This window comes from Rattus rattus, chromosome 1 (assembly GCF_011064425.1).
Source record: "Rattus rattus isolate New Zealand chromosome 1, Rrattus_CSIRO_v1, whole genome shotgun sequence".
NCBI classification, from domain to species: Eukaryota; Metazoa; Chordata; class Mammalia; order Rodentia; family Muridae; genus Rattus; species Rattus rattus.
In genome coordinates this window covers 155,878,469-155,905,657 of record NC_046154.1, presented here as the reverse complement: position 1 = coordinate 155,905,657, position 27,189 = coordinate 155,878,469, and the positions used below count along the sequence as shown (strand labels likewise).

Genomic DNA, 27,189 nt, shown 5'->3' with positions numbered 1-27,189 from the left:
AAAGGTTTTAAGTTTTCTTCATTTTTTTTTTTCTTTTCTCCTTTCTTAAAAAAAAAAAAAAAGTAAATAAATTAAATTGCCAACAATGTGGCTGGGCTGGATCGGAGGACAGACACAGCCAGTCCATTCTATAAAAACAAGACTGGGTAACAGATGAGGTTTGAGACTTGGGGAATATAAACAAACACCAAAGGAAATCCAGCCAACTACAATCACAGGACTGAAGAGGGGCCTACGAGGCAACATAGACGCGCCTCAAGGGGCAGTGGCATCCTTGTCCAGCAGGGCCAGACAGCTTTCCTGCTGAGTGCGTGAACACCAATGCTCTCGCTCTCTCATGCCTACCCTCTTCCTTCCCTGCACACCCAGCAAGGCCTGCACAGTCACAGGGGCTGGACAGGGATGTGCTCGGCACAAAGGTCTTCCCCAAGGGCTGTTAGTGAGGACCAAGTCCTGGCCTCACTAGTTAGAGGTGCTTTGGTCACACTGTTAGCCCTTCTGCTGGATGTCAGAGCTGCTCTCTCAATGCTGCTTGGAGCCAGCAAGCCTGCCTGCTTGGATCCCCTGGTTTTGGAAGAGAGGGACAATTAGAAATGCCTCACTCCACCCTGACCCTCTAGGGAAAACAAATGTCTTTGTGCTTTCTGAAAATATTTGGGAACCAGGGATCTTAGTCAGCAAATACAGAAGTGGGGATTTCTCCACCCTGACTGAAAATTTACAGACATTGTGGGGGAAGGAATATAGCAAAAGGCAGGAATTTGGGTTCCCCGCTGAAAGGCTGAGCTAAGTGCCCCAAGGTCCTTCATGCCAGAAGCAGGGAGTGCGAGGCTCCGGTACAAGCCGTGGCACAGGGTTGTGTGTGGGGAGGTCAGGGCTCAGCTGCTGGAGCGGCCATGGGTTCCCACTCTATCTCTTCCTCATAGCCAGTCCCGCTCTTAAATCTCCTCCACACCATGTGCAAAGATCATGACCAGCCCCGGCTCCTGCACCATGTCGTCACCCATGTGCTGGTTCTCGCAGGCCATCACCACCACAGCCTGCTTGCCAGGGATGCGCTTGGCCACGTAGTTCTCATAGTAGCGCCGGTTCATCTGTCGTGTCTCTAGTGTGGCCAGACCCTGGGGCCAGCTGCGTTCATGGGCATTTTCGATCAGCTCGTTGACGATAGAAGCTGGGCAGCCACTTTCCACGAGGGAGCGCTTGATTACAGCCTGCAGCACAGCGTCAGGAGTGGAGATCATCCCCCCCCAGCGCGTCACTCTTGCCGGCTGTAGGGAGTTCACCCACCTGTGTGGAGGGTCCAGATGGTCATTCCAGCCCCTGCCTTCCTCTGCTTTGGCTCTTTCTCCTCAGAGAGGACCTCCACTTTGCAGGCCGCCTGACTTTCTTTCCAGTATTGGCTCAGAAAAGCCAAATCCTTCTCTAGCTGGGCCTGCTGTTCACGTCACTCACCCATACTCCATCCCCGAGTCTAGACTGTTATCCTTTGAAATCCCAACACATGCATGGTGCCTACCACACAGCAACCACCAGACTGTCCTGAATGAAGAAATGTCTTCTACACTGTGGCCCTCAGACCCATTCCTCTCCACTTCCACACTCACAGTCTGGTACCCACTACACAGGCCTTCCGAATGGAAAGAGTCTTATACTTCCCATGTTCACCTGCTTGGTTTGCTGGGTTTTAGAGACTGTCCTGGACGTCACCCTGCCCCTTCTCCTCTGAGTGCTAAGCTACCCCACTTGATCCTGAGGACCCCAAAGCCCTTAGAACATGCCTTGTACATGATGGCACTCAGCTAACTCTGGACTAATTGCATCCTCAGGCAGGATTCCCTGCCATCCATCCCAATGAACGAGTCTGCACTGGAGCTCAGGGTTTGCTCTTCTCTCTGGCCCTGCCCTCCCTCTAACTCTAACCCTGTGTGGAACTCACTCAAGGATCTCGTTGTACTCGATTGTCTCCTCCAGGTTCTGAAGGTTGGGGTTGACACTGCGGATGGCTCGCATATACGCCTTCAGCAACTGAATGTCTCGCTTCTGTTGGGTGGGAACAGAACCAAAGAGGACGCTTAAGCCAATCAGCGGGTCTGAGAATGAGGTGCCTGGGAGATCTGAGGAACAGTACTGTGTAAGTGTCTTCAGGAAGACAGGGAAAGACATAGCAAAATGGCTTCATGAAGAAGGCACTCCACATGTCAGATGACCGAATGGTTGAATGGGATGAAGGGAGTGAGGGAAGACAGATCCAACTAATTCTCTCCTGAACTGTGGACAGAGCAGGACACAGGCTGTGGCTGGTGCTCACGGTGGTATCTGGGGAGGGCAGGAGGTTACTTACTAAGGTGGACCCGTCCCCCTCGCCCCCCTCGTCCCCTGGGCCCACCTGCTCTGCCAGCTGGTGCTTGTGTTCAGCAGATGTCTTCTCCAGCTCTGCGATGCGCGTCTGCTGCTGCTGGACCACGGAGCGCAGGTGCTTAATGCAATTGTGGTTTGGCAGCTCATCTTTGGGCATCTCCAGGCTGCAGTTCAGAATGAGACAAGAGCGGAGCAGACTTCAACAGGACATGAGAGGCCCATGGCTCATTCTGTGACAGAGAACTGCTGAGTGGCTTTCTGCGACTCACACTCTAACCATCTTCCCCTCCTTCCTTTCTTCGCTTTCCTGTTCCAAACCCAAACATGCTCCTTGCCCTTACACAGAGCTGGCACCCACATGACAGCATTGAAGGCCGCCAATGAACGCCTCGAGACAAGGTCTCGCTCAGCTCAGACTATCTTCCAGCTGGTGCTAAGGATGACGTTGAGTTTCTGCTCTCCTTCTCCACCTTCCAGTGCTGGGACTATGGGTGTGATCATCACCATTGCCCCACAGTGCTCGAGACAGAGCCAGCTCTGCACACTAGGAAAGCTCTCCCCCAACTGAGTAAGCAGCACACACCCTACCCCCTCCACAGACTCCTGTGCCTTTAGGGGCAGCCTGAACTAGGAGGGGAACTGCTGTGTCGCTCGGGCTGCTCTGTGGGCAGCACATGCCCTACCCCCTCCACAGACTGTCCTCCTGTGCCTTTAGGGGCAGCCCGAACTAAGAGGGGAACTGCTGTGTCGCTCGGGCTGCTCTGTGGGCATCCTACTGCACACTCCTTCATGAGGAGTCCTACTCCACTGCGCAGAGCACCAGTGTTCAATACTTCCCACCTCACCACACCGGCAGCAACAGGCACAAGGGAACACGAGAGGTGAGAGACTGGCATAGGTGACCTGGCCTGACAGAGGACATTGGTCTGGAGAGGAAATAAAGCACCTCAATCTTCAGTGCTACCAGAGCTCACTGGACTGCTGTCCTCTTTCTTTTAACAAGAGAGAAAAATGATCACAGTTGCAAAGTGGAGCTCTGTGGGCACGGAGCCAAGGAGGTCAGGGGTGTCCCTTGCCTACAGGAGTGCAGCGGGAAGGCTCTTGTCTGAATGAGTGGAAGGAGGAATCTCACCCACAGCCCTGCTCACAGGTCACAGGCCGCTTCGGGTTGTGCTCACAGTCACTGAGGTGGGACATGAGGTTGTCAAGCCTGACAACAGCACTGCAGCCAAACACAGCGTTGTCACAGGCAATCTGTAGCTTTGACAACATGTTCCGCATGATCCGAGGTACTGGGCGCAGGTGGGCAACCGTGACAACGCTACGGTCTACCGGACACGTCTGCTGCTGAGAGAACCATTGGGTGATGCAGGCGTTGCAGAAGGCATGCTCACAATGAGGCGCCTAGAAGGGACAGTAGGGGCAAAAGGGACACAGGGAATTAGCGAGAGCTGAGAGCCTGGATCCAGGAATTATGAGGCCAGTGAAGCCTGCGAGCAGACTCTGGGGGCAGAGGTCCAGGGCTCACAGTAAATGACAGATGAGCGTTTTCAGGTCAGGTATAAGACTTGTTTCCTGTGCTCAGGAGTAGAAATGAGTTGAGAGACAAGACAAATAAGCAAAAGGTTCTGTAACAGTAAGAGACACACCGTCCGCTCCAGGTCAATGGAAAGGAGGACACAAGGCCATCCATCACTAACAGCCAGCAGGATCGCATACATGATAACTGCTACGTAAGTCCAGAGGAAGGTGAGCTCTGCAGGCAAGGGTGAGCGCAGCAGACCCGTATGGAGATAGGTGTGTTCTGTACACAGGGCTTCGAGAATGACTCAGACACAGCTTACAGCTGGGCAGAACCTCACTAACCACAACAGAAGTAAGAGAGAGCAAGGGCTGCATGCGGCCCTGCATGTCGGTGTTCCCAGTTCATAGGCTGAGGAGGAGGACGTCTTGTAAGCACCTGCCCTAGATGACAAGAGCTGCCTCAGAAAACAAAGGCAGCAGGAGAGGGGACTCCCAGGTAAGAGTGCTCACCACCAAACCGGATGAGGTGAGTCTGATCCCTAGGATCTCCGTGGTAGGAGAGAACTGACTGCTGCAGACTGCTGAGCTCCATATGTCCCACAGACTATGTGTGTATTCATGAGCACGTGTGCACTCTGAGTGAGTATAAGAAGACCAATCCGGGCCTGCTGTGCACACCTCTAAGCCCAGCACTTGGGAGGCAGAGGTAGGCACGTTTCTTTAAGTTCCATGGCAGCATGGTCTACAGAGTAAGACCTTGTCTCAACAAACAGTCCCTCCAAACTCTCAAACAAACAACTGGGGGCTGGAGAGACCCCTCAGCAGTTAAGAGCACTTACTAGTTTTCCAAGGATTGAAGCTAAGTTCCCAGCACACACAGCAGCTCATAACAATCTCTAACCAGTTTCAGAGAGTCCAACAGTTCCTTCTGATCTCCCCAGGAACGTACACATGGCATATTCATCCCCCAGCCCTTTCTTATCCACACATATAAAAAAATAAAAATCTTTAAATATTTTTTTAAATGAAAGAAAAAAGACCCAACAACAAGCAAGGGGAACTGTGGAGAGAGGTTGAGATTTCTCTGTGAAGACTCAAGTTCCGTCTCTCTGCGGCCTGTCATGACCTTTCAATGAGATATTGCCCCTGATTCGCAAATGCCACACCTGGGGCCCTAAACACGACTAGCTTTTTTCTTTTCTTCTTTTTCTTCTTTTTTTTTTTTTTTTGTTTGTTTGTGTGTGTGTGCAATGACAAATTTCAGTTTCATAAATATCATGGGGGGGGGGGCAGTGTTCCAGAACTCAGAAGGCAGGAGGATCCCAAGTTCCAGGCTAGTTGGATTATATACCCTGTTTCAAAAACCAAAGTGACCCCTCCTCGTCATATATAAAGACATCCTTTATTTCTTTGAGAAGGTTCCCTGGTCCCTGTGAAAATACTACCTGGCCTTCAGCCATGGGCAACGGTATCCGAGTCAGGTAAACTTTGTATTCATTGTGTCTATGCCCAGAACTGGGGAGTGTGGATCAGTGCAAATCACATGCACCATGGCGCATGCGAGGCTGTGAGGCCCCCTTTCCACAGGCTTGTGCAGAATGTGCAAACCCCTGTGCTGTCACGGCTCAGAGTGGGGACACGGTTTGCCAGGCCTGGTAGAAGCAGAGAGCCAACTCCCACAGAGTGTCGCCTGGTCCACACGTGTCACAGCAGGCTGTGCACACACATGCACACACACGCACACGCACACACACATACGTGAGAAATGTAAGTTAAAGTGTTAATTAAAAGTGTCTAATTTAAAAAAGCTAACTATAAGGGGTTGGGGATTTAGCTCAGCGGTAGAGCACTTGCCTAGCAAGCGCAAGCCCCTGGGTTCAGTCCCCAGCTCCGAAGGAAAAAAAAAAAAAAGAAAAAAAAAAAAAAAAAAAAAAAAAAAAAAAAAAAAAAAAAAAGATATATGTATGCATGTGTATATATACATGTATATACACATACATACATACTCACATATACATATGAAACCTTTAACCTTTAACATGTGACTCTTCTCAAAACCTTTTTCTTTTTTTTTCTTTCTTTTAAAAATATCATTTATTTAATGTATGAGTACACTGCAGCTGTCCTCAGACTCACCAGAAGAGGGCATCAGACCCCATTACAGATGGTTGTGAGCCACCATGTGGTTGCTGGGAATTGAACTCAGGACCTTTGGAAGAGCAGTCAGTGCTCCTAACCAATGAGCCATCTCTCCAGCCCCCTTTTTTCTATTTTTTTTGGAGCTGGGGACCGAATCCAGGGCCTTTCACTTGCTAGGCAAGCGCTCTACCACTGAGCTAAATCCCCAACCCCCCCCCCTTTTTTTTTTTGAGTCAGGGTTTCTTTGTGTATCCCTGGCTGTCCTGGAATGGATTTGTAGACTAGGATGACCTTGAACTCACAGAGATCTGCCTGCCTCTGCCTCCCAAGTGCTAAGACTAAAGGCATGTGCTTCCAGACCCAGTCCCCCATGTTTTTTCAAAGCCACGCACCGGCTATCCTGTCCCTGAAATAGCTGTCTAGGGAAGGCTTACCTTGAACCCCTGAGAGAGAGCTGGGTTTATAGGCAGGTGCTACCATACCTGAGTCACCTTAAAATCTAAACATACTATTTAAGAAAAAAAAATCCTAATGTGCCCACTTTTCTCTACCTCTGTTGCTTCCGACCCAGTTCTAGTTCCTCCAGCATCACCTCTTATCTGAACTGTCAAGTGTGCCTTCCAACTGGCTTCTCTTGCCTCTTAGTCCACAGTGCTCAGTCAGAATGATTATTTCAAGTGCAAACAGGAACTGGGGATACCGCTCAGTGACAGAGATCCTGCCTAGAAAGAACAAGGCTCTGGGTTTCATCCCTAGCACCAAAAGTAGGAGAGGGGTGGGAGGGGGCTTCCTTCCTTCTCTCTAGACACTTACTTTCATCTCTAAGAGACTAACCGGATGAAGGCTGGTGCCCTGTAGATGACCTGAGTCCAACACCCAGGACTCGTGCTGTAAAAGAGAACTGATTTCCACCAATTGTCCTCTGACCTGTGTGTGCATGTGTGTACATACACTCTAAATGCAATTTTAAAATTACATTTGTAAAAATGTGATTAAATTTTAAAAATTAATAATTTACATTTAAAACTATGTTTTAAAGCTGGGTGTGGTGACACATAAGTTTAATCCTAGCACTCGGTGAGGCAGAGGCAGGCAGATCTCTATGAGTTCAAGGCCAGCCTGACCTACAGAGCAAGTTCCAGGACAGCCAGGCTACATAGCCCTACTGTCACCAAGGGAAGAAAAAAAAAGATGCTCACTAAAGGGATACCAAATAAACTGATAAAAATAGCTATCTATAGATCTCTATGTACAATCCTCAAGCCGAGGAGGTTACAACAGTAGGAGCAGGTGTTTGAGGCCAGAGCTGATGGGATTGGCTTAGTAGGTGAGCCCAGCTGCTGCAATGTTCACTCCTGAGTTCAATCCCCAGGATGTCCTGGAAGAAGAGAAGTGACTTCCTGGGCTACACAGCAAAGTCAAGTCACTCACAAGCAAAGCAGCTCCCTCTGAGGAGCTGACTAGGAGGCAGGGCACGTGAATGTTTTCCATGTATCTTTTTATACCATTTTGATTTATTTTAAAAGTTATCATGGCTGTGTATATGGGGAGACAGGACAGAGGGGTGGACGGGGTCAGGCAGGTTCCAGGGACTTTCCCCCCCATGGAATCCAGGGATTGAAGTGGAGTCCCAGGCTTGCTTGATAAGAGCTTTGACCGATCTAGTCATCTCACCAGCACACAAAGGTGAGTCCGGGTTGATCTTGAACTTGAGATCCTCTGGCTTCTGCCTTGTCAGCACATCTAACTTTATGAGCCACCACAACCAGTCTGATTTTTTTACATTCATTTTTATTTTATCTGATAGGTGTTTTGCCAGCGTGTTTTACCTATGTCTACCACATGTCTGCTATCATTAGAGGACTGTGTCACAGCACCCAGGACTAGAGTTACAGAATGTCTGCAGATGCTGAGACTTGACCTGATCCTCTAAGCTAATGATCTTAACCACTTTGCCATCTCTGCACACACAGCCCACCCCTGCCACACACACATTTTTATTTTTACTGAAAAAATGCAATGTATTCTGAGACCCAGGCATGACTGGACGATGTACAAAGAGTGAGACCTCAAAGCTCTTGTTCCTAAAAGGGGTGTTGTCACCCCCCCCCACCACACACACACACACACACACACACACACACACACACACACACACACTGCTTAGGGAGTCCTGCAGAAGAGGAGATGGGAAACTGTAAGAGATAGTGGGGATGGAAGACACCACCATTCAAGTAACAACATGAATTCACAGAGACTCTGGCAGAAAGCAAAGGTCCAAGACAGACAGGAGTTCCAGGATTTCATGGGAAAAGTGGTCACAAGTCCCATCCCTAATCTAGAAGCTATCTGCAATTGATAACTACTACGAAGGAAAAATTTGTTTTTCCCTTCACCTTTAAAAGGTGCATTTATTATTTTTAATTATGTGTAGTTGTTGGTTCCTGTACGGGCTACATGTACATAAGCATAGGTGCCTAAGGTTTTGGGTCTCCTTTTTTTTTTTTTTTTTTTTCCCTTCCCGGTTTTGGGTCTCCTTAACTGGAGTTACAGAGAGCCACCATGGCCCAGATGTGGCTGCTATGAATTAACCTTGGGTTCTTTGGGACATCAGCAAGTACTCTTAACCATGAGTCATCTGTACAGCTGCAGCTTGGTTTCTTAGCCATTTCATTTATCATCATCCCTGAGTAAGCAAGCAGTGGTAGGACAAGAGCACCCAGGCCTTCGGGATCACGCCAACCATCATGAAGGCTGCCTGCCTTCCCCCTGAGGAGGTAAACGCTGGAGATGGCTGGGTGGCTTCTGACTTGGGCTCACTAACAACCATTCATCTTTCTACAAGTGACTCGCCTTAAATGACAGCGCCAGAAAGCAGACAATACCCTGCCTGCTATGGCTTGAGGGGGCAGGACCTACTCAGTGACCTCTCCACACCACCAGAGAGTTGCTCTACACCCAGCTAATAATAAGCCTGTGACAGCAATAGGTACAAAGACAGAAAAGTCCCCAACTGACAGTCTCTGGAGTGGAGCCTCAACTTTATTCTGCTCAAACCTCTGTTCCTTTTAATGGCTGAAAACTGGAGAGAAAGAATCAAAGTCTCAAAGGTGCCCTGTGTAAAAGAAGCAAATGAGATGGTGTCCTGGTTTAGAAATCAATGGCCTCAACTGGCCAAGTGTCACCGGATTGCAAATGAGGGCAATGTGGCTTGTGTAGGATGCATTTACCTTACAGCTTGCCTGGCAATCCTAGAACACAAGTGACTCTGGGCCTGGTCCAACCAGAACAAGAAATGACCTATTGACCCGGCAGCTTCCACATCAAAGTGCACAGTGCGTGGCTACATCAAACCCTTTCAATAGATCCCAGGAAGGAAGCAGAGTCCCCATCTGTTATGTTAGACTAGAGGCAGGCTTGGGAGAGGGGCAGGGACACTGTCCATTCCACAAAGCATCATCTGTCAAGTGCAGTGAGAACAGATCCAGAACGTCTACAAGGTCAGTCATAGACAGAGCACAGACTTTGAGTTCCTGTAGAAAACCAACTACCAAGTCACTGTGGGAACAAACACGCAACTGAGCACCGACCACTACAGATGTCTCAGTGGCCTCAGGATCTGACCCAACTCTGGACAGACTCCTGAATGCCTACTGGGGGTCCAGGTGTATGTGTCCCAGGAGCCCACTCCTCAAGAGTACTCTGGTAGTCCTACTGCCACTGCCCCCAAGACCTGCCCTAAGGCCCACTCACCTGTACTGGCTCCTCCAAGACTCCACTGCAAATAGGGCAGATGAGGTCCTCGTCAACGTCCCCCTGGAACCGGGTTACATCATACCCCATGTCTCATCACTGAAACCCAGGTCCTGAAAGGAGTTGCAAGTAAAAAAGGTCACTTCAGAAAAAGCCAAGTCTATGTGGTCAGAGCTTGAGCTTCCTGCCAAAACCGATTCATGTTTCAAACAGATATTCATTGAGAATTTATTATGAGGAGTACATCCAGGTGAGGGCAAACTTTACATAAGCACATAATACAAATTTCAATGCAGTTTAAGTTTCAATGGAAGCTTCTAAGGAGAGAACTCCTGATCCAGGCTGGAAGAACAGTGGTTCTGAGTTTTCCAGAAATGTGTCCTTTGGAGCAATAAGAGCTAGTTAGATAGAGGCCTGGGACAGAGCATTAGGCCCAGGTGGGCTCAGAAAAAGGCTGGCTGAGGGGATAAAGGAGTGTCAAGACACAAGTCCGAACAGGCAAGCAAGGGCCTGGCTGCCAAGAATTTAGAATTTGGACCTTTGTCACAGAGGTCATGGGATATCACTGGACAGTTTAATAATGAGCTTTTAAGATCAATGTGTTGCTGAGGATACACCTCAGTGGTAGAGAGTGCTTATCTACAGTGTATGAGCCCTTGGGTTCAATCTTCAGAACCAAAAACAAAGGAACAAACACCAGGTGTGGTGCCCACGCCTTTAATCCCTGTGAGTTCAAGACCAGACTGATCTATATAGTGACTTGTAAGATAGCCAGAGCTAGACAGTGAGACCCAGTCTCAAACAAAAACCAAAACAAAGGGATAGCCAGAGCGCCATAGTGAGACTCAGATAAAACAAAGTAACAAAAATCACACTGTGTCCACAGGTGAGAGACTGGAGCCAAGAAAAACTATAGGCAGGAGACAGATGGTGAGCCTGAATTAAATGGCTGTGATGGAGAAGAGACAGATTCAGGAAACCAAGGGCCACAGAACAGCAGTGCGGCCATGTCCTGCCACAGGTGAAACCCAGAGTCAGTGAACGACATCTAAGACCTCGCTCTTCATCCGGCTGACAGGGTAATAGAGTTAGGAGTTCCTGATATTGGAACGGCCAGCCCATCACCTGTGATATTCTTGAAGAGTCAGTAAGTTCTCAGGAATTTAGAATCCGTCCACCCAGTTTATTTCTCTGAATTAGTATTACTGTGTGTAGGATGGGGGAACCTGTGCCTCACAGGACAGACAAGACGGTCTGCACGAAGGACTGAAAGAGCAATGTGCCCTGGGCTCAGGCGTTCAATACTTGGTCCCCAGCTGACAGTGTTCATTGGGGATGTTATAGTCCCACCTCATTTCCCGTTCCCCACTCCCCACCCGTTTTCTCTGTGTGAGGATAAAAGATGTAACCAGCTCCTACTCCTGCCAACATGCCCAGGCCTTCCCCCCACATCATGGACTCTCTGTAACCTTAGGCAACAGGAATCCCTTCCTTAAGTCATCCTTGGTCGTGGTGTCTCACCACAGGAACAAAGTAGACAGCTATGTTTTGGTAGTCTGCACTCTCCTAAGCTTTTAAAAGTTTACTTAGAGCAAAAGTAGCATCTCAGAGTGACCAAGGAAGTCTGCACTGGAAGGGTGAGCTACAAGCAGTGTGCAGCAGGACACTCACTGTGCCACACACCTGTGATCTCAGCACTCAGGAAGCAGAGGCAAGCAGAGCACACACAGCAAACTGAGGGTCAGCCTGCTCCACACAGTCCCAGGCTACAAGTTACATAGTGAGACTCATTTCAAAAAACAAAGCAACAAGAGGCTGGGGAGATAGCACAGTAGGAAGCTTAAGTAAGATGCCTTAAGAATGAGGACCGTGCATGGAGGCAGAGACAGGTTCCCAGGGCTTCATGCCAACCAACCTCACCAACTAGGAGCACCAAGCTCAGGGAGACATCCTGTCTCAAAAATAAGGAGGGGAACAATTGGGGACAACACCGAACATTGGCCTCTGGTCTCTCCACACATGCTTACATGCAAGCACATGCAGCCAGGGTTCATGCTCGGCTCAGTGGTAGTGTTTGTCGGGCACACAGGTGGCTGTTCAAGTCCTCAGCATCACAAACACAAAATGTTTTTGTGTTTTTCAAGAGAGGGTTTCTCTGTGTCACAGTCCTGGCTATCCTGAAGCTCACTCTGTAGGCCAGCCTGGCCTCAAACTCATAGAAGTTCAGCTGCTTCTGCCTCCCAAGTGCTGGGATCAATGGCTTGTATGACCACTGCTCAGACACACACACACACACACACACACACACACACACACACACACAGAGAGAGAGAGAGAGAGAGAGAGAGAGAGAGAGAGAGAGAGAGAGAAGAGAAACAGTTTAGTTTAAAAAAAAAAAATCTTTCTAGCTGCAGATTGGGGGTGTAACTCAGGGAAGAGCTCTTCTTGCCTAGAATGTGAAAGGCCCTAGACTTAGGCCCTGACAAACTCTCTAGCTAGTATATGGACAGTGCCTTTCTTTATTCCTAGTACTCAGCAGGCTGAGGGAGGTGGTAAGCCACATGTTTAAGGCCAGCTGAGCTATAGTAAGTTCTAACTACACTGAGAGCCATCTCTGAGGAGCAAACAGCTTCCTAACTTACAATGTACACATAGTGAACATCCCGAGTACCAGCTACACATCAAGAAGCCTGGTAAAGCTTAGCTTCTCTGGCCTCACTGACGGTCGACACAATGCTGTAAAAAAAAAAAAAACAGGGGCTGGGATTTAGCTCAGCGGTAGAGCGCTACCTGGGAAGCAAGGCCCTGGGTTCGGTCCCCAGCTCCGAAAAAAAAAAAAAAAAAAAAAAAAAAAAAAAAAAAAAAAAAAAAAAAAAAAAAAAAAACAAAACAAAAAAAAACAAAACCCAAACCAACGATGCTAACAAATTTCTCAGCCTTAGCAACTCAGTAATTTGGATCCACAAATTTATATTTTTGTGGGTGGCTGTCTCATATACTTTTGCTTTTTTTTTTTTTTTTTTTTCTTTTTTTTTTCAGAGCTGGGGACCAAACCCAGGGCCTTGCGCTTGCTAGACAAGCGCTCTACCACTGAGCTAAATCCCCAACCCCTCGTATACTTTTGATTATTCGGACTTATACCCTTCCTATCAATCCTTCAAATATTTTTAAAATTTATTTTTATTTATGTGTATGGGTGTTTTGCCTACATGTATGTATGTACATCACATGTGTGTGTGCCTGATGCCCATGGAGGCCAGAGAGGGAGTTGGATCCTTTGGAACTGAAATTACAGATGATTTTGAGTTACCATTTGAGTGCCCGGGAAACAAACCCGGGTCCTTTGGAAGAGCAGCCAATGCCACCTCTCCAGCCCCAATTCTCAAATTGTTAACATTTTACCATAGTTCTAAGTTTCTCTATAGAAACATACATAAGAACCACAGAAACTATGTGAGCCTGGTGCCTCACACATGGCACACAGAACACAGGCAGGCAGAGCACACCCAGGCACACAGACTTAGCTGTAGCACAATGGAGGTAGAGGCAGGTGGATCTCTGAGTTCAAGGCCAGGAAGGAAGGAGGGAGGGAGGGAGAGAGGGAGGGAGAGAGAAAAGAAAATGAGTGAATAAACAAACAGGCATGGATCAATTTCCTAGGTTTTGTGCTTTGCAGTGTCTTTTTTTTCTTTTTAAAGATTTATTCATTTATTTTTTTTTCCCTCCCCCCTTCCTTATGGGTGTTCTCCTCCCACCCTCCCCCATTGCCGCCCTCCCCGACAGTCTAGTTCACTGGGGTTCAGTCTTAGCAGGACCCAGGGCTTCCCCTTCCACTGGTGCTCTTACTAGGATATTCATTGCTACCTATGAGGTTGGAGCCCAGGGTCAGTCCATGTGTAGTCTTTAGGTAGTGGCTTAGTCCCTGTCATTTATTATATAAGTACTCTGTAGCTGTCTTCATGCACACCAGAAGAGGGCATCGGATCCCATTACAGATGGTTGTGAGCCACCATGTGGTTGCTGGGAATTGAACTCAGGACCTCTGGAAGAGCAGCCAGTGCTCTTAACCTCTGAGCCATCTCTCCAGAACCCTGCAGTGTCTTTAAGACAGGGTCTCATATAATAAATACATGGGATGGCCTTGAACTGGCTCTGTAGGAGAGGGTCGTCTCGAACTTCTGATTCTCTTGCTTCTGCCTCCCAAGGGTATAGGATATGTCACCATGCCCAGCTAGGTTTCTGGTTTTATTGTTTTTAATTTTAAACATTTATTTATTTATTTATTTATTTATTTATTTATTTATTTATTTATTTATTTATGTATTTATTTATTCATTCATTCATTATTGGCGTAGTTTATCTGTGTATGTTTCTGTGTAGAGGGTCTAGAGATCACAGAAGATAAACTGCGGGGTGCTGGGGTTGGTATGGTACTGCTATGTATCCAAGATCTGGCTGCAGATCCTCAGACACACCAAGTAATGTTCTGCAAATCTTGTTCCCCAATTTAAAGCTATCGATTAAAACATAGCTATAGCCAATTACTGTGGAGAAGAGGCAGACTTTCAGTTACTAGGCTGGGGGTCCCAGGAAGGAGAATGGAGGAAGACAGAGGAGAAGTCAGGTCTCCAGGAGATGTGATGGACCAGGAGCATGGGAGGGATTCAGACAGCTACTATTTGGGGAGCACAGCTGAAAATTAAGTCTAGCAAGTAGAAATATAGACTAGGGGTAATCTCCCAGTAATTGTGCAAGAGTCGATTAAATAATCTACAGGACTCTCTATCTTGGTTATAGGGGGGACTGGTCTGATCATATTAACAATTAATAGTTTATTAAAATCCATTTACATGGAGGAGTTGGTTGTCTCCTTCCATTGTGTGTGTCCCAGGGATTGAACTCAGGTAAAACTTGGTGGTGTGTTTTTACCTACTGAGCTCCCTCCCCAGCTCTAGCCTTCTGCCTTTGACAGATAATTCTGACAATAGGATTTTATTTTTAAGTAGAAAGATCTTGTTGGATTGGGCTGGAGAGGTGGCTCAGTGGTTAAGAGCCTTGACTTATAGAGGTCCTGAGTTCAAATCCCAGCAACCACATGGTGGCTCACAACCATCTGTAATGAGATCTGATGCCCTCTTCTGTGTGTCTGAAGACAGCTACAGTGTACTCATATATAATAAATAAATAAATCTTTAAAAGAAAAGAATCTTGTTAGATTACTTATAATAAGAATACTTAAGGGTATAAAGGCAAACAAATGTAACCTCTAGTCTTCTTCCTTCCCTCCTAGTTAGGGTAATGTGCCAGCAGGGTCACTCTGTACAGTGCTGGGGATTGAACCTGTGGTTTTATGCAACTGAATGACATTACCAGGTCCTAAACCTTGACTACGATAATATCCTGGCATTTCCCTTTTTTTTCTTTCAAGGTAAATAATATATTTTTTTTTTCGGAGCTGGGGACCGAACCCAGAGCCTTGCGCTTGCTAGGCAAGCACTCTACCAGTGAGCTAAATCCACAACCCCGGTAAATAATTTTTTTTTCTTTTTCTTTTTTCTTTTTTTCGGAGCTGGGGACCGAACCCAGGGCCTTGCGTTTGCTAGGCAAGCGCTCTACCACTGAGCTAAATCCCCAACCCCGGTAAATAATATTTTAATGCAGTATTTTAAAATATCAAAATTAATGCAAAAATACAGGATAAACAATATGTCAAGACGGAATCAGGATTGCTAACCGGATCAACTCTTTCTGCGTCTCCAGGTACGTACGGCGCAGCCAAATGACCCCATCTTTGACAACGTATAGACTATCTGAGGCACGACCATGGGATTTGGAAAGTTGGGTTCAACACTGGCCTCTACCAGGACTTTCCTTCTCTGTTTTCTGGTTCTCCCATCTGCCTTGTGTGGAGGCTTGGGGCATTGCCAAGATGGCTTCCTAACGTACTGGCATTTCCCTTAGGACTGGAAGTTTACCTGGGTGCCACCTTTCCTCCTGAAACAAACTGTGTTTCAGTTAAAGCTTTGGTAACTTTTTTTGCTAGCACGTAAAAAAAGCCTTTCTCAGGGCAGATAATACAGGTTCCAGGAAACCAGAGTGACACCCTCTTCTGTCCTCCTTGGGTGCTTGGCTCATACATGGCACACAAACATACACTCAGACATAAACCACCTATACACACAAAATAGACCAGGCTGGCCTAGAAATCACAGAGATCTACCTGCCTTAACTTAGGATTAAAGGTATACATTACCATGCACGCTTCAAATAAATTTAAAACACAAACCAAGAGCAGCCCACGGAGTTGGAGGGAAAGTAGTAGAGGAACAAAGAGGGCTGCAGGGAGGTGTGGGGGACTGGGACCAAAACACATGGTATACGTCTATGAAATTCCAGAACAACCTATCAATATAGAAAAATGTGGGCTGGAGAGATGGCTTAGTGGTTAAGAGCACTGACTGCTCTTCCAGCGGTTCTGAGTTCAAATCCCAGCAACCACATGGTGGCTCACAGCCATCTGTAATGGGATCTGATGCCCTCTTCTGGTGTGTCTGAAGACAGCTACAGTGTACTTATATATAAGAAATAAATCTTTAAAAAAAAAAAAAAAAAAAAAAAAAGAAAAATGTATACTAAACATACACTAAAACTGGAACTATAAAAAGATTAACATAGTCCTGTGCAAGGATTTGTGAAGTGTTTCGTTTATTTTGTAATGTGTGTGTATGTGTGTGTGTGTGTCTGTGTGTGTATGTGTCTGTGTGTGTACGTGTATGTGTATGTATGTGTGTGTGTATGTATGTATGTGTCTGTGTGTGTACGTGTATGTATATGTGTATGTGTGTGTCTATGGAGGTCAGAGGTGAACATTAGGGCCTTTCTGACCTTTTTTTTTTTCTTTTTTTCGGAGCTGGGGACCGAACCCAGGGCCTTGCGCTTGCTAGGCAAGCTCTCTACCACTGAGCTAAATTCCCAACCCCCTTTCTGACCATTTTTGTCCTTAGGTTGTTCTTTAATTTTGTCCTATGTGTGCTGGCGTGTTAACTGCACAGATGTCTGTGCACCACACGCATGCAGTACCTACCGAGGCCAGAAGATGTTGGATCCCCTGGAACTGGCCTTACAGACGACTTCGAGCCACCAAGTGGGTGCTGAGAAGGCAGTCCAGCTACTGTGCCATCTCAGTAGCCCTCGTGTTTTACAAGAAGGTTTTCAGTGGGCCTGGATTCACAGACGGGCTAGACTGACTGGCCAGAAATCTCTTAGGATCCACCCGTCTGTCCATGTGGGGCACTAGGGCAATAGCCGTAAATTCAACAATTACACCTGGCTTTGAGATGGGTGCCTGGGATCTGCTTACGTGGTGGGGCCTTTACTGACTGTCCCATCTCCCCAGACCCACATTTGGAAGATTAGTGTTCTTGTTACATTTTATTTATTCTGGGTGTGTGCATGTATGTTTGTAGGCACATGCATGTACAGCCTGAGTATGGAGGGCAGAGGACAACTTGTGGGAGATTGTTCTCTCCTTCGACCTGGTGGGTCCTGGGATTGAACTCAGGTAGTCAAGCTTGATGGTAGGTGCCTTTACAGACTAAGTCATTTCTTCAGCCCCAAGACTTTTAACTTTACTGGCTGAAGTGGTATAGACCCAGACCCTGCTTCAAAACATATAAGGTAATCAAGGCTAGAGATAAAGTCCAACTGGCCGATATGCACGTTTGCTTCCCAATACCACACAAACAGGTGTGGTGGTACACACCTGTATCCTGACACTCAGGTAAAAGAGACAGGAAGATTAGATGTTCAAGGTCATTCTCAGCTACAGAGTTTGAGGCCAGCCTTGACTACATGAGATGCAGTCTTAAGCAAAACAAAGCAACAAACAAACGCTGTGGGGGGCGGGGAGTGGGGGATACTGGACAGATGGCCAAAGTCCAGTTTCACAACCACCAATTATGCACCGAGTGATTAAACACTGAGCCATCTCCCCATGCCCCCTTTCTTGGTTTTAGTGGTTCATTATACGAGCACTTGAGAGGTATGGGCAGGAAGGTCCAAGTTTAAGCTAACTTAGTCTGCATAAAAAATTCTGAGACTGTCAGTCTATACATTAAGAGGCTCCCCTCCACCACAAAACAAAACAAGCATGGTGGCTCACACCTTTACTCCCAGCACTTAAGAGGATCTCTGTAGGTTTGAGACCAGCCTGGTTTATATAGAGAACCTATCTTTAAAAACATACATAAAACAAGCTGGGCAGTGGTGCACACACCTTATATCTCAGCACTCAGGAGTTACAGGCAGGTGGATCTCTGAGTTTGAGGCCAGCCTGGTCTACAGAGAGAAAGTTCCAGGAGAGCTGGCACTACACAGAGTAACCCTGTCTCAAAAAGTCAAAAGTCAAAACGAAAACAAAAACAAAAACCAAGGCAATGTAGAAAACATGCCTATAAAACTGCACTATACTACTTTGTTTCTTTGAGACAGTCTAGCACTTTGGAGCTCCCTTATATAGTCAGTAGCCAAGGATGAGTTTGAACTTGTGACTCTCCTGCCTGTACCTCCCCTGTGCTGAGGTCTGACATGTACCAACAAGTCTGTGATTCTGGGGATCACTCTTGCCAGCAAGAACCCTAAACTTGGGGTTGGGGATTTGGCTCAGTGGTAGAGCGCTTTCCTAGGAAGCGCAAGGTCCTGGGTTCAATCCCCAGCCCCCCCCCAAAAAAAAAAAAAGAACCCTAAACTGACTTACTGCCAGTTCTCTGGCTCTGTATTCATTTTAAATCACTGCTGGGCTAGGATCATTGTAGCTCAATGGTGGAACACTTAGTAGACGCAAAGTTCTGGGTTCAATTCCTATCGTAGAAACGTGCAAAGAGGGAAGGAATAAAGAGGAAGAGTGGGAGGGAAGGAAAAATACCTTTTGTTTTGTTTTTTGAGACAGGGTCTCTGATTAACAGTGTTGGCTACCCTGGAACTTGCTTTTAAAGTCCCACTTACATTCTTATCCTCTAGGCTCCAATAGAACGGCTCACCAAACTTTAACATTTGGTGGCTTTTTAAGCCCCAAATTCCAAAGTCCTTCCATGATCCTCCAAAAACAACATGGTCATTAGTTACTACTGCTGCAATGAAACACCATGACTACAAGCAAGTGGGGAGGAAAAGGTTTATTTGGCTTACACTTCCAGATCACTGCTCACCACTAGAAGTCAGGACAGGGACCCAAACAGGAGGGCAGGATCCTGGAGGCTGGAGCTGATGCAGAGGCCATGGAGGGTGTTGCTTACTGGCTTGCTCAGCCAGGACCACCAGCCCACAATAGGCTGGGTCCTTCCTCATCCATCACTAATTAAGAAAATGCCCTACTTGCCTGCCTACAGCCCGGTCTGATGGAGGCACTTTCTCTACTTAGGCTCCCTCTCTGATAACTCTAGCTGTGTCAAACTGACACAAAACTAGCCAGCCTATGCCTAAGCTTCTGCTAGGTTTTGGGCAGATTTTTAGCTAATGCCTCTCACTTACGTAGCCTTGGTTGTCCAGGAACTTCTTACATAGACCAAGCTAAGCTCAAAGTCAGAGAAGATCCACCTACCTCTGCCTGGAGTAAAGATGTGCACCAATATACATGACTTTGCTGCTCAGTTTTAGACGTAAGGCCATGGAGCATGCCAGGCAAGTGTCTCACTACTGACTGACATGCAAGACCCCGCACCCAGCAACTCTATAGGGCGTTATCAACACTTACAGCACAGTCCTTAGCCATTCCAAGCTTTCAGTACCCCCATGGCAGTCTGTGTCATCTCTGAAGACAGTCCATGCTATTTACTTTGGGGGCATAGGAATCTCATGTAACTTGTGTTTTTAAGATGTTATTTGAGGCCAGTTTGGCTTGTGAGGTTCCAGAGGGAAGTTCGAGAATTACTTAAAAACTTTATCAAGACCTTTGCGGATTCTGAGTTGAGGATCTGTGGTTCTGGTGAGCTGGAGCTGAAGCATCAGCTAGGATTAACAAGAGACCAGAATCATTAAAGGAAAACTTTGTGTTACTGGGACAATTGATGCTGGCCAGCTGGAGCTGAGAAATTAGCAGTGATTAAGAAGAGACTAGACTCCTGGAAGCCCTTGAAGTCTCAGAAATTCATTTGCCTGTCTCTTAAGTACTTGGATTAAAGATGTGTGCCACCATGCCCAACCACTTAGGGGTCCTTCAATCTATGTGCACAGATGTATAAAGCATGCACATTCATTAATACACGCACAGATGCTAAGAGAAGCATTAGAGCAGCCATGTAAAGTCATGGCTGTAAGTCACAGGCATGTGAGGGTAAATGCAGCCACCATTCTTGACAGATGAGTGAGGGTGCGTCAGCGCTAAGTGATGTGGTCTCTCTTCTCCAAACCTGTACAGCCCAGCCTCAATTACTACAAAAAGATCAGACACAAATGGCTCTAAAGCCTGCCCCACCTACGGAGACAGGCAACTTGTAGGAAATTTAACTAGGTAAGAAATTAGCCGGTGAACGACCTCATGAGTTCCCACAACATGTCATTGTATCTTCCAGTCTCCTAATAAACAGATCTAGAAAAAAATGAAGTGGCGTTCCCTTGCGTCAACCCTTCCATATGAAGCGTCATCTGAACCTACCTCCATGTTACTCAGTCAGTTTAAAGTAACCAGTCTGGATCTTATTTGTTTCTGTTTTCTTCAGTTTCTCAAAGCCAAACACTTTTATTCATGTATGTTATGCATATGAATGCTGTTTTCATGCACACCAGAAGAGGGCATCAGATCCCATTACAGATGGCTGTGAGACACCATATGGGTGTTGGGAATTGAACTCAGGACCTCAGGAACCATAGTCAGAGGCTCTTAACCTCTGAGCCATCTCTCTGGCCCTCAATGCTAAACTCTTATGCTCACCCACCAGAATTTAATTTTTATGGAATAAAGAAGCCGGATTCGGGGGTTGGGGATTTAGCTCAGGGGTAGGGCCCTTGCCAAGGAAGCGCAAGGCCCTGGGTTCGATCCCCAGCTCCGAAAAAAAAAACCAAAAAAAAAAAAAAAAAAAAAAAGAAGCCTGATTCAAAGCAGAGTAAAGCCACTCAGGGCTGGAGATATGGCTTAGGGGTGTTTGCTTGCCTAGCCCACCCTATGTTTAATCTCCATGACTGCATTTGAGATGGAGCTGATGAGACAGCTCAGCAGGTTGAAAGTGCTTGCTGTCCAACCTGGCATTCTCAGCTCAGTCCCTGGAGCCCATATAAAGGTGGGAAAAGGAAGGCAAGTGCACAAATGTCCTCTGACCGCTGCATACACAACCAAGGTGCAGCCCTCCGCACATGCACAAACTAACAATAAAGTGAAAATTATAACAACACTTCTGTCTGAGCCGTAGCTCGAACACCATTGCTGACCAAGTGCGTTCTCCAGGCCTCAGTTTCTCACTCTGTGTGACAGGAACATCTTGGCTATGTAATTTCCAAAAGGCTCTACAATCTCTATGATTCAAAAATGGATAAGAAATGGCAATTATTTTACAAGAGATGCCTGGCTTTCCCACCAACTAACCTCCCTCTTGCTAGCAACTCCCTGAAAGGAAGCACTTTCCTATTTACAGGAGATTCCTTAAACTGAAACTTCTCTAAGAACTAGAAGACAGAGGTGGCGCTGCCTGACTTCCAAGTTCTGTTTAAGCCCAGAATGCTGGGATCTCCATTTACCAGAGGATATTTTATCTATCTGTGTAGTTTTTCTGTTTTTGAGATAGGGCTTCACAATGTAGGCCTGGCTGTTTTGGCAGGTAGATCTGAGTTCGAGTCCAGCCTGGTATACAGAGTGAGTTTCATTCAGGACAGCCAGGGTTACACAGAGAAACCCTGTCTTGAAAAACAAGCAAACAAGAACTCATCCTATTCCTAATGCAAGGCCTGCAAGGCTCTAACTTGTAGCAGGTACTCCCATTGTCCACCAGCACACAGCCCTACTTGTGTGGTTAACCCAAATCTCCTCTTCATTGACATACAATCTTCTTGCCGACAGAGACTGGTGGAAGAAAGAGTAATTGCAACCACTGTCTTCAAGCTAAGGCACAGATATATTCCAGTGAGTATATAAGATTAAAAAAACAGAGAAAACATGAAATTACCAATGAGACAGAGACACAAATAGCATGCATTAATTTTAGAAAGCTTCAGGGCACCAGATTTTCAAGGTCAGAAGGAACCCTGACCAGGGAAAAGAGTTGGAATGAGATCCCAAACCAAGGTCCTTTACCTTCTAAGTGGTGGGGGCAGGTTCCCTGTTCACAAGGTTCCAAGCCCCTGATGCCTCTGCTCGGTGCCACTCAGGAGACACTCCGAGTATCCCATCTTGTTGGCTATTCTCCAACTGAGTCTTTCTTCCTAGAGACAAGTTTCATGGCCCAGGGGTGGGTGTGATGTCACAATCAGGAGCGCTCTATTAATAGGCACAGGGAGAGAAAAGGTAAGGCAGGGCTGCTGTCTTCACTCAGCAGTGAGACTGGACAGACTTGGATATGATGGGTGGGGCATCCAGGCAGAGAGGAGGAGAAACTCCTTTCAGGACTGCAGGCTTCTGTCTGCACTACCCTACGAACGGAAGGGAAGCCACTGGAGAAAAGACTTGTCTGAGAACATACAAAAAAGGGAAAAGGAAAGCAGAGGCTGTACCTCAGTGACAGCGTGCTTGCCTAGCATTCTCAAAGTCCTGAATTTAATCCTATCACCACACAAACCAGGCGGGTAGTGATGCCTGCCTATATAAATCTTAGTGCCCCAGAAGTAGAGGCAAGAGGATCAAAGTTCAAGGCCAGCTTGGAGTACATGGGATTCCGTTTCAAAATAAAGTGTATGTGTATATATTACACATACATATATACACACACATGTATATATACATACACACATTAATTTTTCAAAATTATTTGTCATTATATATATATATATACACACACATACATATATATATGTGTATATATATGTATGTATGTGTATGTCTGTGTATACTGCCTGTATATATGTCTGAGAACCACATTTGTGCCTGGTGCCAGAGGAGGCCAGAAGTAGATTCCCTGGTACTGGAGTTACAGACTGTTCTGAACTGCCTTGTGGGTGGTTTGGAATCAAGTCCCAGTTCTCTGGAAGGGCAGTCACTGCTCTTAACCACTGAGCCATCTCTCCAGCCCCTGTATATACACTCCTTTATTCAGCACATAAAACGACAAGCAATGCTAAAAATTCCAAATTTATAATGCTCACCCTGTACTATCCTTTAATATTTCCAAGGTGATTTCATTTATATGATATCATGTAAAAACAATTCTTGAGGTCAGGGAGGGCAGCCCATGTCTGCAATCCCAGCACTTGGTAGGTGAAGTAGGAGAATTTGAGTTCAAGGCCAGCTTGGGCTATGTAGCAAGTTCCAAACTTTGTCTCCAACAAAACTAAAAGTGGCCCCGGAGATGCAGCTCAGCAGCTAGAGGACTACAAGGCACTGGGATCCAGTCCTTAGCCCCGTGCTTGAGAGTGCATGCCTACAGTGCCAGGACTGGAAAAAGCCAGAAGACAGTGAGAGAACAGGGTTTCAGATCATTCCAGGCAAGGCCGTAACCCTGGAGTACACAGAGACCCTGTCTCGATAAATTAAGAAAACCCCCAAACATCCCGGTTTCCATGTGGAAAACATTATCTCGCACAGAGAATACTCAATAATATTGCTATAGGTGCAAACTGGGAAACAACTCTGAAGGGAATGAGGTTTTAAACAAAGGAGAGGAGAGAGGTGGGGACAGAGAAAGTGGGTGGTACTCGTAAATGGAAAGAATGAAGTCAGTTGCTCATACCTGCAATCCCAACACCTGGGAGGCTGAGTTGGGAAGGTCACTGTGAACTCAAGGTCAGCAGAGGCTACGAGGCAGAAGCCTTTCTCAGACAACTGGGAAGGAGGAAAAGTAGAGGTAGTGTTGTTCCAGGTGGCCAACCTGGTAGACCAGAAAGCAGTAAAGCTAGGCTGACTAGGCTCATGCCTGCAAGGGTGGGACTAAGGGCCATTCCAGGGCCCTGAGGGTCTGAGTCAAGGGCATACAGGACAACTAATTAAAGTTCCTGGCTCAATGTCCTGTGTGTATCAACAGTGCAAAGGATAAGTTAGGATAGAGTACTTGGTGGCGATCTTTCGTGCAAAACACAACTGCTCCTCTGTCTCCTGAGTGTGGTACACGTGCTCGCAGTTCACCACGCTCATCGACTACGGCGTGTATTCTTGGTGAAGGGGAAAGGTGTAAAGCAGGGCATTTTCCTTCACTGTAGTCCAGAGACGGGAGAGCTAATGCTCCTCCCTACCCCACATAACACAGGAGGAAGAATGCTTCCTTCCTTTGAACAACACCCCATTTCTCAACAATCTGGAACAAGCACCTGTACCTCAAAAATAAAAAACCTCCCAGGACCAGGTGCTATATTGGCTAGGCTTGGTCTCCTCGGAACAAGTTCCAAACACAGAAACCAAAAAAGCTTCCCATACTGGGAAAATTAACCCTTAAGAAAATGGACCAGGGGTTGTCAGCCAAGCATTGAATCAGGAGAGAGAGGTCGTGGATTCCGGTTGAAGCTTTACCATCCACTGACAGGACAGCTTCAAACAAGCCGAGTCATCAACTGTCAAATAGAGACGATGACACTTGGCCTTTTCTAACCTATTGTCCTGCAAATCAAATGAGATAATAAACTCACTCGAGAGCACACGTTTAAGGCTGCTCTCATAAGCTGTCTCAGCAACAGAATGGCAAAGTAAACTCACAGTGAGAACCAGAGGAAATGTTTGAAAATGCTTGCTCCTTCTTTTCAGTTACTGCGAAGTAGGCCCTGCAACAAGGTATGGGAAGACACTGCAGAACAATCCTATTGCAACCCCTCACTTTCCCTTGGCACTAGCCAATCCTGTTCTTGGGGGAACACAAGCAGCCAACAATCCTGTTATTAGTTAAAACGATTGTATAAGAAGTACCTGCCAAGATTCTCAGGTCAGTCTCCAAGAACAGTGGCCTTGGTAACCACCACATTTGCTACCAGTTGAAGTGAAGTTAGTGTGCCAACCTAAAACCTCCTCATCCTGCTTTTTCGGGTCTTTCTCCTGCCCGCTTCTCCCCCCGCTCTCTGCCCCACAAATGCCCTGCCTCCTGGGCTGGGGTGGGCTTTTCAGTGTATTAAATGAGTGGATGGATCGTGCGTGCCAGAGAGCGGGGCTGCAAATCATTCAGGGGCAAAGATGTAAGGAATGTAAGAGTCCTCGGAGGGGTGGGAGGGAAGAGGAGCGGCGAAGGAATAAAAGAGAAAGACAAGGCTGCCAAAGACAAGGCATGGGAAAGAAGCCAAGCTATGGCGCTTGGAGGGCGGAGGTTTGGGTTCCGCTGTCCCTGCCAAGGCTAGCCCCCAGAACGTTCCCCTCTTCGTCTCTAGGCCTGTCTGTCAATCATTGTCATTTAAACTCCATGTTGTCCCTCAGCCCCAGCGGTCTGCTCCTGCCGGGTCCTCAGACCGGCCCAAAGCCACTCCCGTACTTCCCAAGGCTTCCCCTACTCCAGAGGACCTTCCCAAGCTCCAGAGACCCCAGCTCACCTCCCGACTCCTCCCAGCGGAGCTCCCTTCCTCCATTTTCCTCCTCCTCTCCACCCTTCCTCCCGACCCCGAGCACCTCGGACCCAGGCGCCAATCCACGGGGACCTCACCCCCTCTCCCCCCACCCCGGGTTATAAGCTCGCTCAGGCGCACTACGAACCGCACGGGACGCGGCCTGGCTTCTCCGGACGCGGGACCTGGCTGTAGCTGAGGCCACGGGGGCCGCGGCGCAGCCTGCGTACGGGGTCTCAACCTTTCCCCGTAGGGGAAGGGGAAGAGAAGGATGGGGAAGAAGGTTCCGACCACTCCTCGCCTTCTCGAGCTAGCCCTTGACCACGCCCACTGCTGCTACGCAACGGGGCGGAAGCTCGTCACCAAGCCCTGCCTCTCTGTTTAACTCGGTGGCGCCTGGACGCTCCTAGCGAGCGGCCTACGAGAGGCGGGGGCTAGCTAGGCCTCCGCTGTAGACCGGAAGTTCTTCAGGATTGACTGTGTAGCCTTTTGGGAGGGAGGGGTCTATGTTCTTCAGGTGGGAAGATCTGGGGCGACCCTGGGTGTCCAGCACTGCCGAGTCACTTTGTGTTCGGTGGTGCACGACTCGGATGCCAGACCTGATGCAGCGCTGGGACGAGGTCTACATCAGCTGCAGAGCAGCTGGTCTACAGCGTGGCCTGCTGTCCTCCCAGCCCCTCAGTTTCCAGAGCTGTGGTCAGCATCCTGGAGCCTCCAGACCTTGTGACTCACAGTCATGGGGATGGATACTGCTGTTAACTTAGGAGGCCGCAGGGTGGAGAGGGAGGGAGTATCTCACCGCAAAGCTTTAATCTAGGGTGCCCCAGGGGTCGTCCGCCCCCAGCCAGACTCTTGCAGTATCCAAGATGGCTCTTCAAAAACTCAGAATGCCCCGAAACACTAATGGATTTGACTTCTTAAGGCTGCAAAGCAAGGTTGGGGGAATATGGGTGGGAGAGAACCTGAGGAGAGTCGAGGTGGAGTTTAAAACTCTCTGTGGTAGGTAAGCGGTTAAGCAAAACAAGGAATGCAATTACATTACCTCTTAGGCTAGTCTGGTGTCAAATAGTATTGTTATATTCTCTTTTTAAAAGGGCAATTCACATTAGTACATATGTTACTGGCTCATTCGTGAGAATACAGAACTAGCCGCTTCCTTTTAAGACAATCTGACAAGTACGGGAGGAAACAAAAGCTTCTAGGTGGCTCTGAGATCCAATGAAATAAGGAAATAGGAATCGGATGTGCCCTGTGAACCAAATTAGATTTGCTTCCTCTCCCCTCCCCCCAGTCAGGGTTTCTCTTTGTTTTCCTGTCTGTCCTGGAATTCACTAAGTAGGATAGGTTGGCCTCAAATTCAGAGATCCGCCTGCAACTCCCCCATCCCCACTGCCAACCAGGCTTAAGACTTGCTTTTTAGGTCCCCGGTTCAACGTCTTTCAAAGGAGGCTGAATCTGCCAATTATCTTTCTATGGCGAAAATGCCACTTGTCCCAGAGCCCTGAGCCGAACCGTTTAGTGTATTAAAGATATGTAAGTTCCTGCCATGCCCAACGTATTAGCTTTTACCTAACTTTCCATTTTCCTGTGTAAAATAGTTATGTGTTTAAGAACTGCTGGGAAGGGGTTGGGGATTTAGCTCAGTGGTAGAGCGCTTGCCTAGCAAGCGCAAGGCCCTGGGTTCGGTCCCCAGCTCCGAAAAAAAAAAAAGAAAAAAGAAAGAACTGCCGGGAAAAGAAGCAAAGAAACAGGCTGGAA

The 27,189-nt window shown here is 47.4% G+C and overlaps 1 protein-coding gene across 1 annotated transcript; it reads right to left on the bottom strand.

Moving 5' to 3' along the window:
* Positions 1 to 25,766, bottom strand: Rnf41 (ring finger protein 41). The gene is made up of 8 exons (XM_032909103.1): positions 25,580 to 25,766; positions 23,646 to 23,737; positions 22,058 to 22,240; positions 9,778 to 9,890; positions 3,494 to 3,765; positions 2,390 to 2,525; positions 1,940 to 2,043; positions 1 to 1,290 (listed from the first exon to the last, which is right to left on the bottom strand). The coding sequence occupies exons 4-8, from the start codon at positions 9,865 to 9,867 to the stop codon at positions 939 to 941; spliced, it is 954 nt and encodes a 317-aa protein (XP_032764994.1). The 5' UTR covers positions 9,868 to 9,890; positions 22,058 to 22,240; positions 23,646 to 23,737; positions 25,580 to 25,766; the 3' UTR covers positions 1 to 938.
* Between the last annotated feature and the right edge of the window lie 1,423 nt (positions 25,767 to 27,189).

Coding starts and splice junctions, on each gene's coding strand:
- Rnf41 (XM_032909103.1), bottom strand. CDS start 9,867: ATGGGGTATGATGTAACCCGGTTCCAGGGGGACGTTGACGAGGACCTC. Junction 3,766..9,777: donor TCTTGGAGGAGCCAGTACAG/GTGAGTGGGCCT, acceptor TGTCCCTTCTAG/GCGCCTCATTGTGAGCATGC. Junction 2,044..2,389: donor AGCACCAGCTGGCAGAGCAG/GTGGGCCCAGGG, acceptor CCCACCCAACAG/AAGCGAGACATTCAGTTGCT.